General features: G+C 47.1%; 2 protein-coding genes across 3 annotated transcripts in view; one reads left to right on the top strand and one right to left on the bottom strand.

The window, feature by feature from the left end:
* Positions 1–13,069, bottom strand: part of LOC142765253 (uncharacterized) — a 43,714-nt gene extending 30,645 nt beyond the window's left edge. Inside the window, exon 1 of the mRNA XM_075865955.1 lies at positions 12,886–13,069. The gene's annotated coding sequence lies outside the window, so the exon portion shown is untranslated. The remainder of the gene's footprint in view (positions 1–12,885) is intronic.
* Positions 5,470–9,926, top strand: LOC119172499 (uncharacterized). 2 transcript variants are annotated; one of them, XM_075865953.1, is made up of 3 exons: positions 5,470–7,091; positions 8,157–8,372; positions 9,300–9,926. In XM_075865953.1, exons 1-3 carry the CDS (start codon positions 5,771–5,773, stop codon positions 9,740–9,742), a joined length of 1,980 nt encoding a protein of 659 aa, XP_075722068.1. In that variant the 5' UTR covers positions 5,470–5,770; the 3' UTR covers positions 9,743–9,926. The 2 variants fall into 2 exon arrangements, with proteins under 2 accessions (XP_075722068.1, XP_037279525.2); XM_037423628.2 differs by having other exon boundaries at positions 8,157–9,926.
* Positions 13,070–15,134: the final 2,065 nt, after the last annotated feature.

Below are 15,134 nucleotides of genomic sequence, written 5' to 3' on the forward strand. Positions count from 1 at the left end.
TCAGTCATGAAGGTTCGGTGTTGTGAAATCCACTGGACATTGCCAATGCACTTATTGACTACTTCTCCTCTCCCCTTCCTGTTCCACATGACGAACTTCATTGTAGTCACTCATTTTTTTTTCCTACTAAGCCGGATGAAGTTACAAGCCCAATTGTTAGCATAAAATTTTCTAGTGCAGGTATTGAGAGTATTTGCGCTAACCATGTGAAGATGATTGCTCATGTTATTGGAGATTTGCTCCGCTGCATTAATAGCATAATTTTTGACTCTGGTGCATTTCCCCATGAGCCAAAAAAGTAGTAAAATTGCTGCAGTACTTAAAAAATGGTGACAGATGCTCAATTTCTAATTACAGACCTCTATCCAATTTTGCCTTTTTAGCATAGTAATTCAAAAGTTAAACCGTGTTCGACTGTCCAACTACCTCAAGAAATTTCAGGTATTGCATCCGAAACAGTTTGAATTTACACAAGGATATTCGACTAACTTAGCCCTTATTTACTTCACAGAAAATGCAAACTAGAAATAGACAAAGGTAACTTCTTTGGGTCTGTTTTCCTAGATTTTGCTAAAGCGTTTCATGCACTTATACATGACATTGACTTCATTAAACTATAATCTCATGACATTGCAGGCAACTCTCTCAAACTTTTCCGCAGTTACCTGATCGTGAGCAATCCGTATCCATCTCCGGCATCTATTTCACTAAAAAAGTAGTTATTATCAGTGTTATTTAAGACTTACTTCTGGTCCCACTATCATTTCAACTCTGCAATAATGACGTTCCTCAATGTCTAACTTCGTCAACTGAATGCAATTTATATGCTTACGAAACAACTCTCCGTCTTTCAAGTAACTCATTAAGCCACCCAATAGCAGCCCTTAATGTTGAACTTTAGCGCTAGTGCATGGTGTACTAAAAATAAGCTTTTGATAAATCCTTTTAAAACAAAAGTTTTTATTTGTACTTCCAGGCAGTGGGGTGCAGTCCGTGTGTATACACTAGGGGAAAGCTTCCGAGAGAGCGGTCGAAGCTTTGGGCCGTTCACTGTTTATGCCACGACTCGAGTAGTAACCTTCTTTTCCAATTAGTCTCACTTTCATGGTTGGTAATTGCGTAGAAATTTATCCAGTGGTACTGCATCTCAGCATGCTCGACGGCTGCGCTGTGCTCTTTGTAGACCTTCCACACGTCGTTGGCGTGTTATTTGAGTCGTTCCGGCAGGTTTTTTTTTTCTCTCGTCGATATACGAAGAATGACACTCGGAGCACGGGATCTTATAAACGACACCGGAGGTCCTGTCCATTGTTGGCCGGTCTTCCGGGGGTGGGGCAGGAGGTGACCCAGTGTTCACGAAGGCACGTGCGCGATGCGAACCCCTTCTGTTTTAAAGACCCACGCCAACATCTCGCAGGTTTCCCGAACATATGGGACCACTACGTGTTTCGGAGGGCTGCCAATTAATGCTGATAGGAGTTTTTACATTCTCTGTTGCTCTGCGTGGTGGGTGGCGGCTAGTTCAAACTTACAGCAGAAGTGGAGGCTATAACTAATGTTTTTTCAGACCAAATTGCTCAAAAAAGTACCAAAACGTTTTCACTATCTAAAATTTCAGGTGCTTTTATACGCATACATCTGCAGGGCAAACTAGCAACACTGAATTCGGAGGAAGCATGCCCTTCTCCGTCAAATGAAAATGGCCTTAACAGAGGTTAATCAGGAAAGAGGTGGAGGAACATGCAAAGTGCTATCAACTGCAGATTTGTAGAACCACATGTGATAAATAAATATATTACGCTCAGCATTGCCTCATTCGTGAAAAAATAATAAAACACCTTCTTCTAGAGCTTCACCAGCCTAGCCACAAGGAACAATGCCACGTTTCTGTCCGATAACAGTGTGCTTAGGGATATTCTGGAGCCTTTCTTCAGTAACTTCATCGAAGTATTCAAAAAATCTTCAACAAATGTTCAAAAATATTTTATTCGTATTCACACTTCAGTATTCGAATTCTTGTCGCACCCAAACTGTTGCTATTGGCACAGCTTTGAAAAATTAAGAACGCAGACCCATATCTGTTCATTAGGGAATACTTATCGCTGTACTACGGCACTTGATTGGGCCCACTAAGAAAGCAGTGGCGGAAACTATATATTTCCTCAGAATCGATGTGCTCTTGATATGTGGGGTTTAACGTCGCAAAACCACCACATGATTATGAGAGATGCCGTAGTGGAGGGCTCCGGAAATTTCGACCATCTGGGCTTCTTTATCGTGCACCCAAATCTGAGCACACGGGCCTACAACATTTTCGGCTCCCTCAGAAATGCAGCCGACGCAGCCGGGTATTAATCCCGTGACCTGCGGCTCAGCACTCGAGTACCTTAGCCAGTAAACTACCGCGGCCTGGCTGCCATGTGCTCTTCATACAGCCCAACCAACTGAGGAACTCATTTTCAAAAGTAGGACTATTGTTCAACGAAACCATGGCTTAGAGAAGGCTCAGACGTCCTAAAACAGCAACGGCAGGAATGCCAGTACAACCATGAATCACAGTAAACGTTTTCCTTCGACAGACCACTATAGACAATGGAGAACATGCAACAGCTGGATGCCACCTAAGTTTGAACAATGCTAAATTATTTATGTATGCAGTTAACGACAAACGCAGGTAGGAATGCATTTCATAATTTCTCCATTAGGCATGCACAGCCATAAACAAGCTTTACTCCATCACGTGGCCTCGACCTGATTTGACTGACGCTAACACCGTCAAGCATTGGACATGGTTTATTTACTGCAGCTAATAATAGGTGGAGTGTGAGTCAATTTCTCCCGTAAATCTCCTGTTCTCTTCTGCCCAATTGGCTGGTCAAAAACACCCATAGCAGGCCCGTTTTCGCCACATTTTCCTCGTGGCTATTTTCACGCAAGCCCATGAAATACGTTGCCAAGGCTTATCTAAGCATTGAATAATTGTGTATTAAAAATCTGGAATCTTTCTAGTTTAAAATCACAGCTGCTGCTCGAAAAAAATGAGCCAATAAAAAACCACAACAAATGCACAATCATAGTGCTTGTGATTGTCGCACAATACATAAATCTGAAATAAGGTGAGCAAGTACTTAATCTGCTAAACGACAGTATTACTTCTCTCAAGCAGCATCTGCTATTTCGAACTTGAATGGTGTGTTATATGTCACACACAATGGTTGCTTGCAGAGACAAGCATATGAAAACAAATTTGATGGGCTGTGTGTAACATAGCCACGAGCAAACCATGGTGAAAATGGATCTGCTAAGTGAGTTCATTAAAGTGTCTGATTAGGCAGACGCGAAAAAATTACTGTTTAAATAAGCCCCCGCTCCATCTACTATGAAGTGCAGAAAACACGCAGTGTCCAACTCTTTTCAGCGCTGGCATCAGTCATAGCGAGTCAAGGTCATGCGTAGAAGCAATGATGCTAAGAGTGCCAATAGCTGCACACTTTGTGGCTGGAAATATAACTGCAATATAAGTGATAAAAAACCAGTCGCATGACGCCTGACATCTCGCGTTCCCGCTATTGGCAATGCTCGGGGAGCAGGGTGATTGTTTGATTTGTGCGACGAGAGCACACATCCCCGCTGCCCCCGTCTGCTGATCTGGCTGCTCGTTGCCCTTGCTTCTGCTCACCCGATGGAAAGCGCTATTATACACTTTACCTGCGTATGACTCCCTAGGCAGCCTGTCTTCTATGTTCACTAGCTGGTGCTGGATTCTACCGGTCGAGGTGCAAGCAATGCGCCTATCGTTTTATTGTAAAGTGCCACGACTATTATACTTTGTTGTTTGTATAGAGTGTGCCTAACGTTTGAGTGTGTGTTTGTTTTTTTGACCCCTGTTATAACCCAAATGCGGCTTACCGTATAAGAAAGTAAAAATAAATAAAAATACGTGTGAAAATGCTTCGCTGATTTCTTCGATGTGCAAAAATTATCGCAATGCTTTATGAGTTTGAGTGCAGCATCCGATTACCAGCTTTAGAGATAAAGAATCAAGATAGCAATCGCAACTTAGTGTCCGATGGCTCTTTCGTAGCTCTTAGTCGATGCATCGCCATCTGAGCAGACCCATATGGTACGCATTAGCAAGGTTGACACAGAAGATGTCTTGTGGCTATGAGCGAATGCGAAAAAAAAAACATCATAAAGACCTGTGTGTATGGGATTTCAGTATAAAAACAAGATTGTTCGCACCACAACGAACCAGAACATTCAAGAATGGCGGCCTGCTGCCCTTGTACGGAAGAGTCAACTACAAGTTTGCATTCTGTGTATTCAGTCAGTCGAGAAACAAAAAAAAAAGTCAGTCAAGATTTTTTTCACCATCAAAATGCGGAATCAGTCAACGACGCACCTATAGAAGACTTTAAAGTGAACGTTTTCCAGGCGCACACGAGGGATAGGTTATGGGTGAGAGTAGGAAAGGGATAGAGGATGGGGTAGTGAACGGCTAGAGTGGGGGCATTCGTATGGCAACGATAAAATGCAGGAGGCGCTGGCTCAGAAAAGTGTTTTGAGGCTTTCTGGTGCATTTTTTTTTTACGGCGTTGTACTACAGTGAACTAGAAGAGGGCAGTGAGATTAATAAGCCATTCCTCTGACGCAGCTGGCGTTGCATAGGGTAAGTGGCACAACAGTCTACTTCAACAGAAGCTTTAGTTGCAGAAGTGGCTCGCCGCTGGTCACACGCGAGTCACGACATGCCATTCTTTCATATCTAAAATAATGTTGCTTGTATTTCCTGCCTCTGACTATATTGAGAGCGTATGTTCTCGCTTTTTTTTTCCTTTGCGACAGAATTTCTTGGAAATCAGCTCGATGGCAGTTCACGCAACCAATGCCTTTATTTCTATTTAGTGTGAGAGAGTTAATGTGTTTTTATCATTATTTAGGTGCGCTTGAGTTCATTTGTTTGTTTGTTTGTTTGTTTGTTTGTTTGTTTGTTTGTTTGTTTGTTTGTTTGTATCCTCTAATCCATCGCTCATACCCACTCTGGAGGATTGGCCAAGGGAGCATAAAGTCTCATATGGACGATAACAGCACTATTACTTACAACGAAAAAAAAAACGTGTGGGGGGGGGGGGGGGGGAGTTGTATAATGAAGACAGTATGTTAAAAGAAAAAAAGAAAGAAATCAAAGATTTAGACAGTCAGAAAAAAGAATCAACAAGAAAGTAGACACTAATAGCTACAACTTGATTTTGGGAGCCAACCAGACAGCTGGTTTAGCCAAACCCGATTAATTTGGTATGTCACAGATTTATCCAGAATTGAAAATTACCTTTCGACCGACCCGGTTTTTTTTTAGTATCTGTTAACGTGGGCTTTATGTTGAAAAACGTTTAGAGTCTTGAATAAAATTACACACCGCATCGCATGCATCTCTGTGGCGATTTCCCAAAACAGAGGCACCATGTTGCGAACTGAACTCTCCTACTTCTACGTCCCCCCCTTTCCCCCCTTCGTGTTTCTGTCGATGGCTGAAGCGATAGCCATTCCCGCCCCCCCTTTTCCCCCTCTCCCTGCTTCGTAGATGAAGCTACAAAAGAAGCTTGCGCGAAACAATAAACGTTCACTCGTTGCCCTAGTCTGCGGTTGTCTGCGTATGCTTGCCGTGGCTGCCCGGCTAGCTATGTAACAGTGGCGACGAAGTCGGTTTTCGCTACCCACGGTACCTGACGGACTACGAGTCCTGGCGTCAGACGAACGAGGACCGACCACGATGGCCTCCCTGCAGTTGCCGGATTACGACGAAACGAAAGATAAGTGGAAGCCTTACCTCGTCAGAGCAGAAGCGTATTTCGAGGCGAACAGTGTAACGGACCCGGCTAAGAAGCGAGCACTACTAGTTTCGGCGTTGTCTAGTAAGACGGTCGAGGTGCTAGCCGGCAGAGTAGCCCCGCGTGCACCAAATGAACTGACATACAAGGAAGTCGTTCAGAGCTTGAATGAGTATTATGACCCTAAGAAGCACGAGATAACGGAAAGCTACAAGTTCTTCAATCGCTCACAACTTCCAGGCGAAAGCGTTAGCGCATTTCTCGTTGCTATTCGCCGAATAGCAGACAACTGCAATTTCGGCACGTCTCTTGACCGCATGCTTCGGGATCGCATTGTCTGCGGCGTACGCTCCGTGGCACTGAGGAAACAGATGTTGGCAAAAAAGGATTTAACGCTAGAAGAAGCCGAAGCATTGGCACTGTCTGTCGAAGCAGCTGAAAATGGTGCCGAAAGCATGACCTCAGAAGCTACGCCCTTGCTTAAGCTACGCGCGTCCGAGGCCAACACTGTTAAAACATCTCCAACTCGGCACGCGGCACAGCATTGTGATAGATGCGGAAGCAGCAAACACGACGGCAACAGCTGTCGTTGGATTAGAGCAAGGTGTTATCGCTGCGGACGTCATGGGCATCTCGCAAAGATGTGCCGCACAACCGCCAGTAAGAGCCGCGTCGCAACGCATGCAGTGGAGGGAAGAGCTTTGACTCTCGAAGAAGCCGTAACTGAAGACGACGATAAGGACGAGACACATATATGGACCTTACTTTCTGCACGAAAAAGCCGCCTCGAGCCGCCGATAAGGCGCAGTTTTTTATGGAATGGCGTACAACTTACAATGGAAGTAGATACTGGCTCGCCTGTCTGCGTAATTTCCAAAAACGTGTTTGACAAGCATCGCGAACAGTGGCCAGCGCTTAAACCTTCTCAGGTGAAGTTGTCATGCTACGTTGGACCACTCCCAGTGATGGGGGAATTGCAACTTTGTGTGCAATACAGGGCCGTCTCAGTTTACTGCCGTCTTATTGTACTGAACTGCTCGGGACCTAACCTGTGTGGCCGGGATCTGATTTCCTTGCTCCACAGAGCGGGGGTTCCAGTTTTGCAGCCGTCGGCACAAGACTTGCTACACTCAACGCCAGAACCCGCTGGGGCAGTTCACAACATTGTCGACGACTATCACGACGTCTTCTCCAAGGATCTTGGCCTGATCAAGGGGCCTCCAGCCACATTGCAGCTGAAAGAGGGAGCGGTGCCGAAATTCTGTAAGGCAAGATCCATACCTTACGCTCTAAGGGACAGGGTGACGCAAGAACTGGACAGGCTGGTAGCCATCGGTGTACTTTCACCAGTCCAACATTCCGATTGGGCCACTCCCATCGTGCCGGTACTTAAGAAAGACGGAACTGTTAGAATTTGTGGTGACTTCAAAGCCACCCTAAATCCAGCCTGTACAGTTGAGCAGTACCCTCTCCCAGTGATTGAAGACATGTTTGCATCTCTAAACGGCGGGGAGTATTTTAGCATTCTTGATTTGCGAGATGCCTATAATCAAGTTCCTTTGGATGAAGCCGCAAGGAAGCTCTGCGTCATTAACACGCACAGAGGCTTGTTTTCGTATAATAGGCTTCCCTTCGGAATATCCTCGGCTCCGGCTATTTTTCAAAGAAAAATGGATGCAATACTGTCAGGTTTGCCAGGGGTTCAGGCTTACCTTGATGATGTACTGGTTTCGGAGGCTCGTGGCGATGGGAGTGAACGCCTGAAGAGTGTGTTGCAACGGTTCCGTGAACACGGAGTTAAGCTAAGGTCTGATAAGTGCAGCTTTAGACAGCCTTCTGTCACATATCTCGGCCATCGGATAGACAGAGAGGGTCTTCATCCCACAGAGAAAAATTTGGAAGCGATCGCTCAGGCACCTCGCCCACAGAACGTGGCGGAGCTGCGTTCCTTTTTAGGAATGCTGACGTTTTATGCCAAATTTCTTCCAAATATGTCCACTCTACTTTCTCCGCTCAACAAACTTTTGGAGAAGGGCACAGTATGGCAGTGGGGGCGGCAACAAGAAGCTGCCTTTGAGAAAGCAAAAGACAGCCTATTGCAAGCTCAGGTTCTTGTTCAATTTGACCCGTTGAAAGAGTTGAAGCTCGAATGTGATGCTTCCCCTTACGGTGTGGGCGCGGCGCTTTTTCACACGAGTAACGGCATGCCAAAACCCATTGGGTTCCGGTCCCGTACACTGACGGCCGCCGAGAAAAATTACTCTCAGCTGGAAAGAGAGGCCCTGGCTTTAGTGTTTGGCGTCACTAAATTTCGTGATTACCTTTTAGGTCGCCAATTCACTCTCGTGACGGACCACCAGCCCCTCTTGAGCTTGTTGCAATCCGACCGCCCGACGCCACCCCTGGCTGCAGCACGTATCCAGCGCTGGGCACTGTACTTGGGTGGCTACCGCTACAAGCTGCAATACACGCCGGGAAAACAGTTGCTCAACGCGGACGCCCTGAGCAGGCTGCCACTGCGGTCTACGGAGGCTGATGACGTGGGTGAGCCACCGGAATATGTCCTCGCTCTGGATAATTTTGACGATGGCGTTATCACAACACGGGAGCTACAGCAGCTATCGGCCACAGACCCCGCAGTAACGGCGGTAAAGAATTGTATATTACATGGCTGGCCCAAAAGTGCAAAACAGCTGGAGGAAACGATGCGGCCGTTTTTCGACCGCAAACTAGAACTGTCCGTAGCCCATGGTCTAGTGTATTGGGGGCATCGCGTAGTGATACCGGAAAAAGCGCGGGACCGTCTTTTGAAACTGTTGCACGAGACCCACCAAGGCTCGTCAGGAATGAAAGCAGTGGCAAGGTCAAAATTTTGGTGGCCCCGACTAGACCGCGATATTGAAGCGCTTTCAGCCGGCTGCACGAACTGTGCCCAAAACATGCCAATGCCGGCAGCGGCACCACCAGTAAACTGGCCGAAAACCAATGAAAAATGGTCGCGGCTACATGTCGATTTTGCCGGACCCATAGCAGGCAAGATGATTCTAGTTGCAGTAGATGCCCATACCAAATGGATAGAAGCCGTGCCAGTAAAGCATGCCACCACAACAAGCACAATCACCTGTCTGCGCGCCATGTTCAGTCGATTCGGCGTCCCGCGAACCATTGTTTCGGATAATGGGACACAGTTTTCTAGCCAGGATTTTGCTACGTTCGTGGCAAAGAACAACATAATGCATCTGAAAACGGCGCCCTTTCATCCACAGTCTAATGGAGCGGCAGAACGAGCAGTGCGTACAATAAAGGATGGACTTCGGAAGATGAGGGAGGGTAATTTGGAGGACAACCTTGTGCGGCTCCTGTTCAACTACAGGAGAACACCACAGAAGACGGGAAAATCTCCGTCAGAATTGCTGCTAGGGTTCCAGTTACGTTCACGATTGGATGCGTGTTTTCCCTCAACTGTTGCAGACTCGCCGCCGGCATCAGATGACTGGGTGGTCCCCATAGAAAGCAACGTGTACGTGCGGAACTACGGTGTCGGAGAAAAGTGGACACCAGGGCGTGTGCAGTCCACTGCAGGATCCCGAATGGTGACCGTCCAAACTCCTCATTCTGTAGTCAGACGCCACGTTGACCAAGTGCGCCCTCGACAAGCATCGCAGTCCCCATCGCCGGGCTCTGCATCCTTATCAGAGTCTAATATGTCCATGCTGCCGAAACGATCGCCGGGGCCCTCAACTACAAGCTCCACCGTGCTGCCTCCAGAAGCGCTCACTACCGCAAGCCCCCACGACCATCCAGTACCAACCATGCCACAGGCCGGTCCTACACAAGCGGCGACCCCAAGCGCGGAACCAGTGCTTCGGCGTTCTACCAGACAACGCAAGCCAGTACAACGGTTCCATTTTTAAGAAGAGAGAAGTGTTGCGAACTGAACTCTCCTACTTCTACGTCCCCCCCTTTCCCCCCTTCGTGTTTCTGTCGATGGCTGAAGCGATAGCCATTCCCGCCCCCCCTTTTCCCCCTCTCCCTGCTTCGTAGATGAAGCTACAAAAGAAGCTTGCGCGAAACAATAAACGTTCACTCGTTGCCCTAGTCTGCGGTTGTCTGCGTATGCTTGCCGTGGCTGCCCGGCTAGCTATGTAACACACCAAAACTTAGAACATTTTCTGTGCTTAAATTTAAACCTAGCTTCGCAAATGCAATATCTAAAAGTCGTTTCCTAATTAATGCATAGTTCATTGCAGAGTCACTTCATCTTTTTTAAACCACTTCGAATTTGCCCCGATATAGAACCTTGCGAATACGGACAATGCAATGCCCTCCAGTACACGTGGTTTCATGTGGTGTAGACAGACATAACATTTTGTATCAAGACTATGTGTAAATTTTGCTTCCCAGCTTGGTATTACAAAACAGAGCAAGCCTGCTTTCTTGCCAAGCTTAAACATGCAGGTATGCTTGCTCGGTTTGTGCCTCTGCTATCCTAGAATGAAGTATAGTAGCTTAAATAGTTTTGCTCCTCTCTGGTTCTTGCACAAGAAGAAGTAGTTATGGAGGCTATTGTAACTATCAATATTAACCATCATTCGCTAAAAGGGACGGGGTGAAGGCTGTAATTAAACTTTGCCCTTCCTTTCCTCTGATGGGGAACCCTCCGTAGGCTAATGATTGTCCACCTGAAGTTTCCGATTTCTCCTTCTTAAAAGTGGTCTTCTCTTTCGTCAGCTTTAGCTAAGATAGGCTGGCAGATCGGAAAGAATCGTGGCACAGCATCGCGAATGAGTCCCTACGAGGTATCCACACTTCTTCATCAATAATGTACACATAGCCTCTGAGCACGGCATAGCTTGAAGTGAAGGTCGTGCATGAACTGCGCTGATGTCTTCCAAGGGCTTCACAGCTTCTTTTCGCAATCTTCACGCCTGTTTTGACTTTTGAGGACGACAAGAAACGAGGGCTTTTACTCGTCCTCCACGTATAAACAAAACCTGTTTAGCATTTAGGCGCATGACACTAGTTTTTTTTTTCAGGTTGCAGAGTAAATTATGCACCAAAAGGCATTCTAATTTGACGCACACTGCAAACGGCTAAACGCTGCAAAAACAAAAACAAAAACTTGGCGCTATAATGTCTACCGAAATGAAACGTGGCTTGACAACTGATGTTCCGAAAAAGATGGCGGGTTTTTTCATCCGCAACGCTTCTCCCAAGCTGTATTTAAGATGATGCCAGCCTAAGGTACTCGGCTGCTGACCCGCAGGGCGCGGGTTCGAATCCCGGCTGCGGCGGCTGCATTTCCGATGGAGGCGGAAATGTTGTAGGCCCGTGTGCTCAGATTTGGGTGCACGTTAAAGAACCCCAGGTGGTCTAAATTTCCGGAGCCCTCCACTACGGCGTCTCTCATAATCATATAGTGGTTTTGGGACCTTAAACCCCACATATCAATCAATCAATCAAGATGATACTAGCGCCACCGCTCGGGCGAAGAAAGAAGCAGAAATCGGCGACCTTTGCGGATCCCGCAAACCACATACACTCCGCCGGAGAGTGAGCTAACTGTCTTCTTATAATACACTGTAGTCTTACTTTACTCTTGTGCATCATAGTTGCAAAGCTTTTTGCAAACCTCACACAGAAATGTTCAACCTGGAAAAGTTTTCAGCGTACCAGGCCTGATACCCGAAAAACAAACATAACAGCACAATTTGATATACGACGACTAAGGTTGTTTTATGCTATATTTGGCTCTAAAGAACCTTGTTACACTGCGTCCATGCTCTCATTTGTATCTTGAAATCTGATGGTTGAACTTACTGGTATGTTGAACAGGCTAGAGCCGTGCAAGTAAATGTACTTAATTGGGCAAACACTTTATAGGATCAGCTGCATGCAACTCGTGATCCGCATTACTTTCGTTAGGTAAATTTATACGTTCATGTAGACCTAAATATGCATGTTCATTGCGCATGCAGTGAGTGGTGGCAAAGGGGTATTCCAGAATCAGCAGAACATTTTATTAGAACATACTCACTTTATAACTGGCGGGAGTACGGTGGCACGTTGCTTACAGGCAGGTGTTAGTGCACCTTCAATTGTTGGCGCGCTCGAATTGAAACTATTTGCGTAGGCACAATAAAATATTCATTTAACGTGAACGACCAATAGCACATCTTCTTTGAACGGCTGCGAACGAACTGCTGTCAACGACAGACGTGTACCTCGCGGCTCAAATAGGAAAAAAAATGCATGTTGTAGGCCCGTGTGCTCAGATTTGGGTGCACGTTAAAGAACCCCAGGTGGTCGAAATTTCCGGAGCCCTCCACTACGGCGTCTCTCATAATCATATGGTGGTTTTGGGACGTTAAACCCAACAAATCAAATCATCAAGAAAAAAAATGCTCACAGCCCACAAACATTGGAGAAACACACGTGCATTTCGATGCCTTAAAGTATCCTCGTCATGCTGCTGTTCGTGAGTTCTCGGTGAGCGTTACACCCGTGGTTACAGAGAAGCGCTAAAACGACGCAAAGGTACACGTTAATTCTTCTTTCGGCACGGCGGACCACGTACCAAAGTTGGAGCCGAAGGCGCCAACGGTGTTTGTTTCGATTTCACGAAGCAACAGAAACTATTTCCTCACCTAATAGCCGCTGAAACACATGCATATAACACAAGAAAGAGAAGTGAAACATTTTGCTGACGATTTGCGAACCACATAGTAGAAACGCCGCAAAAAAGCGCGCTATTATGTGGTAGCGCTGCGATGTAATGGCTACAGAATCTACTTGCAGTCCTTGAGGTCATAAGTTCCATTTCTGTCTTGTGTGTAATTTACATATTAATGTCCCAGACGGTTAGGAATGTGGTGTCGTTCACCTTCTATTAACGCTAGCGCTAATTGGTATGGCGAGAACTTGCCAAAAATGCTGTGGTTATATTAAAATATTTTTTTCTCAACCGCCTGAAGGCTGCATACAGAGAAGCCACTTACAAAGCCGTCACGCGTAACCACAGGCGGCATCTAGTCCAGAAAAAAAAAGTATGGATCACCTCCCCGAAGGGAACCCTGATGGGATGCGAAGCAGCAGCGGTGCGCACGGCGTTGACCCGGTTCAAACGGAGGTCGACGCGTGTGCTGGAAAAACGGTTTGAAGTGAACCTCGGTGTAGCGTTTACTCGAGTAAACGTTTGTATGAAACACAAAGACACTAGAGGCGGGCTTCGTTGAAGACGCTTGCGCTCGGCTTCCTTGGCTCGCGTCTCGTCGGTTTTTAACTACGCGCCATCTGTATTCTCGAACGCGATCGTTGTTCTTGACTCACACGTCGTTGGTGTCGCTAATCTTCCACAGCCGACGCTTGCGTTCGGTTTTCCTGGATTGCGCCTCGTCAGTGTTGACGTCGCCATTCGCAAACATGATCGGTTCGGGTAACACTTGCAATACCGTCGACAGCCGGAAAAGGTTCGGCTCGTCAGCACGGTCACGCGGAAACGAGTGGGGCGCTGTCCATAGTGTCGGCGCCGTGACATTCTTCTCGCGCGTGCAGGGCGCACAACCGCGGCTTCTTGTTGCCGAAAGATGAGGAGAGGTGGCGAGGGTGAAATGATGCCCACGTCATAGAGTTTCCTAAAATTAACTAGAGGGGACTCTGGTGCTGGGATAATTTCGCGACCATAGGAATGACGGGTAGTGCACGGATTTGCCTAGTCTTCGTACTTGCGGGCGGCGAATCGTACTTACAGCTTCGTGTATTGCTGTTTTTCGATTTTCTTTCGATGGAAAGAATGAACCCTTTTAAACTTCGTGGCCTGATTCCAAATGGTAAGCATACAAGAATAAGATGGTGAAGCGCAACCTCTGAATAATTGCTGATTTTTGTTTTTTGGTAAAACAACTCCAAGCCACACGAACACATACGAAACCAGAAGCAGGCCAGAAGTACGAAGATTAGACAAATACGTGTACTACCAATCATTCGCATGCTCGATGAAACGCCGGGCGTTGCAACTCCCATCGACACTAGCGCCAGAGTTCCCTCTAGTGTATATCCGATAACTCTATGGCCCACGGGAGGAGTGGGCTCGAGCGCTGCAAGGGGTAGAGAGGGTGAAGGGAGAAAGAGTTGACATGCGGCGAGTGGGCGGCAAGCGAGGGAAAGAGGCGTTATCACGCACTGCTAGGAGGGCGTTAGAACTTCACACCGCTTCAACACCTGCGATGAGGGGAGTGGTGTGAACGGAGGAACAGCGTTATGCACGCTAGTGAAAGAGCTGCTACGCATATAAAAGTTTGATTCAGAATCCCGGCGAATTCTCGTCCCGGATATTCTTAAGGCCACCTTGAATAAGGCCGCTTTCGCTGAGACACGGCTACGGAGCAGCGTCATGAAGTGAGAAGCGGCCGTGTGTTCTCCAGATTTTCTGCCTGTTGGCGTGTATTCTAGCAAGGATTTGATTAGGAGTGTAGCTACCGAGGAGCTATCCGGGTTTCAACAAGTTCTTTGTCCATCTGTTCGGTTAATTCCGAGGCAGGCTGATGAGTGGTCTCACTGCCATATATTTTAGAGCCAACTAAATAAGACAGAAATTTTGTAAAAAAGAAAAGTTATTCTTGCATCGCATTCAGTATCAGATTTTGCGGCTGGCCGTGACCCTATACAAGTGTAGCAGTCAGTGAGGCAACGCAATTGCTGGATACAGATAATGTGCCCAGCTACACTATCGTGCTGAGGCAGGCGCAGCATGCGGTGCCGCATTTCAGCGATTGTGGGCTTCCGTCTGCACTGCAGAAAAACGATCGCAAAGGCAAGCGTTCAAGGCGGTGCTGTCGTTTTCATTCGGCCTCCACCGTCGAAGCGGAGGTGATGTCAGCTTTCGCGGGAAAATTTTTAATGTGGTTCACTCCGACCTATGCTTCTGATGCTCCGTGGAAAAGATATTCTTAAATCCTAAATCTAAGCCAAATATCACTTCATCGATGAAAAAAACTTATACACTACTGTCACAGAACGAGCGCTAAAAACGGGCGCGCCGCCAAATTCTTGCGATAACGCGCCCAGAGAGACGCGGCGAGGTCAACGAAAAAAAAAAGAAAAGAGAAAACAAACATCCAAGGCTCCCTGGGCGCGCGACGCCTCTCCTCTCGGAAGCGTGGCTTCGCCGATCAACCTCCTCACCCCACAGCGGCGGCCGGGCAAGCGCCAGAAATTTCCAGAAGGAAAGGGGCGTATATGCCGAGTTGAGTCATCTGTCGGGGACGGCCCCCGTACAGTCTCGCGCCTCTCCCCAGCCTCCGCTGC

The sequence above is a fragment of the Rhipicephalus microplus genome, chromosome 6 (assembly GCF_043290135.1).
Source record: "Rhipicephalus microplus isolate Deutch F79 chromosome 6, USDA_Rmic, whole genome shotgun sequence".
Classification (NCBI taxonomy): domain Eukaryota; kingdom Metazoa; phylum Arthropoda; class Arachnida; order Ixodida; family Ixodidae; genus Rhipicephalus; species Rhipicephalus microplus.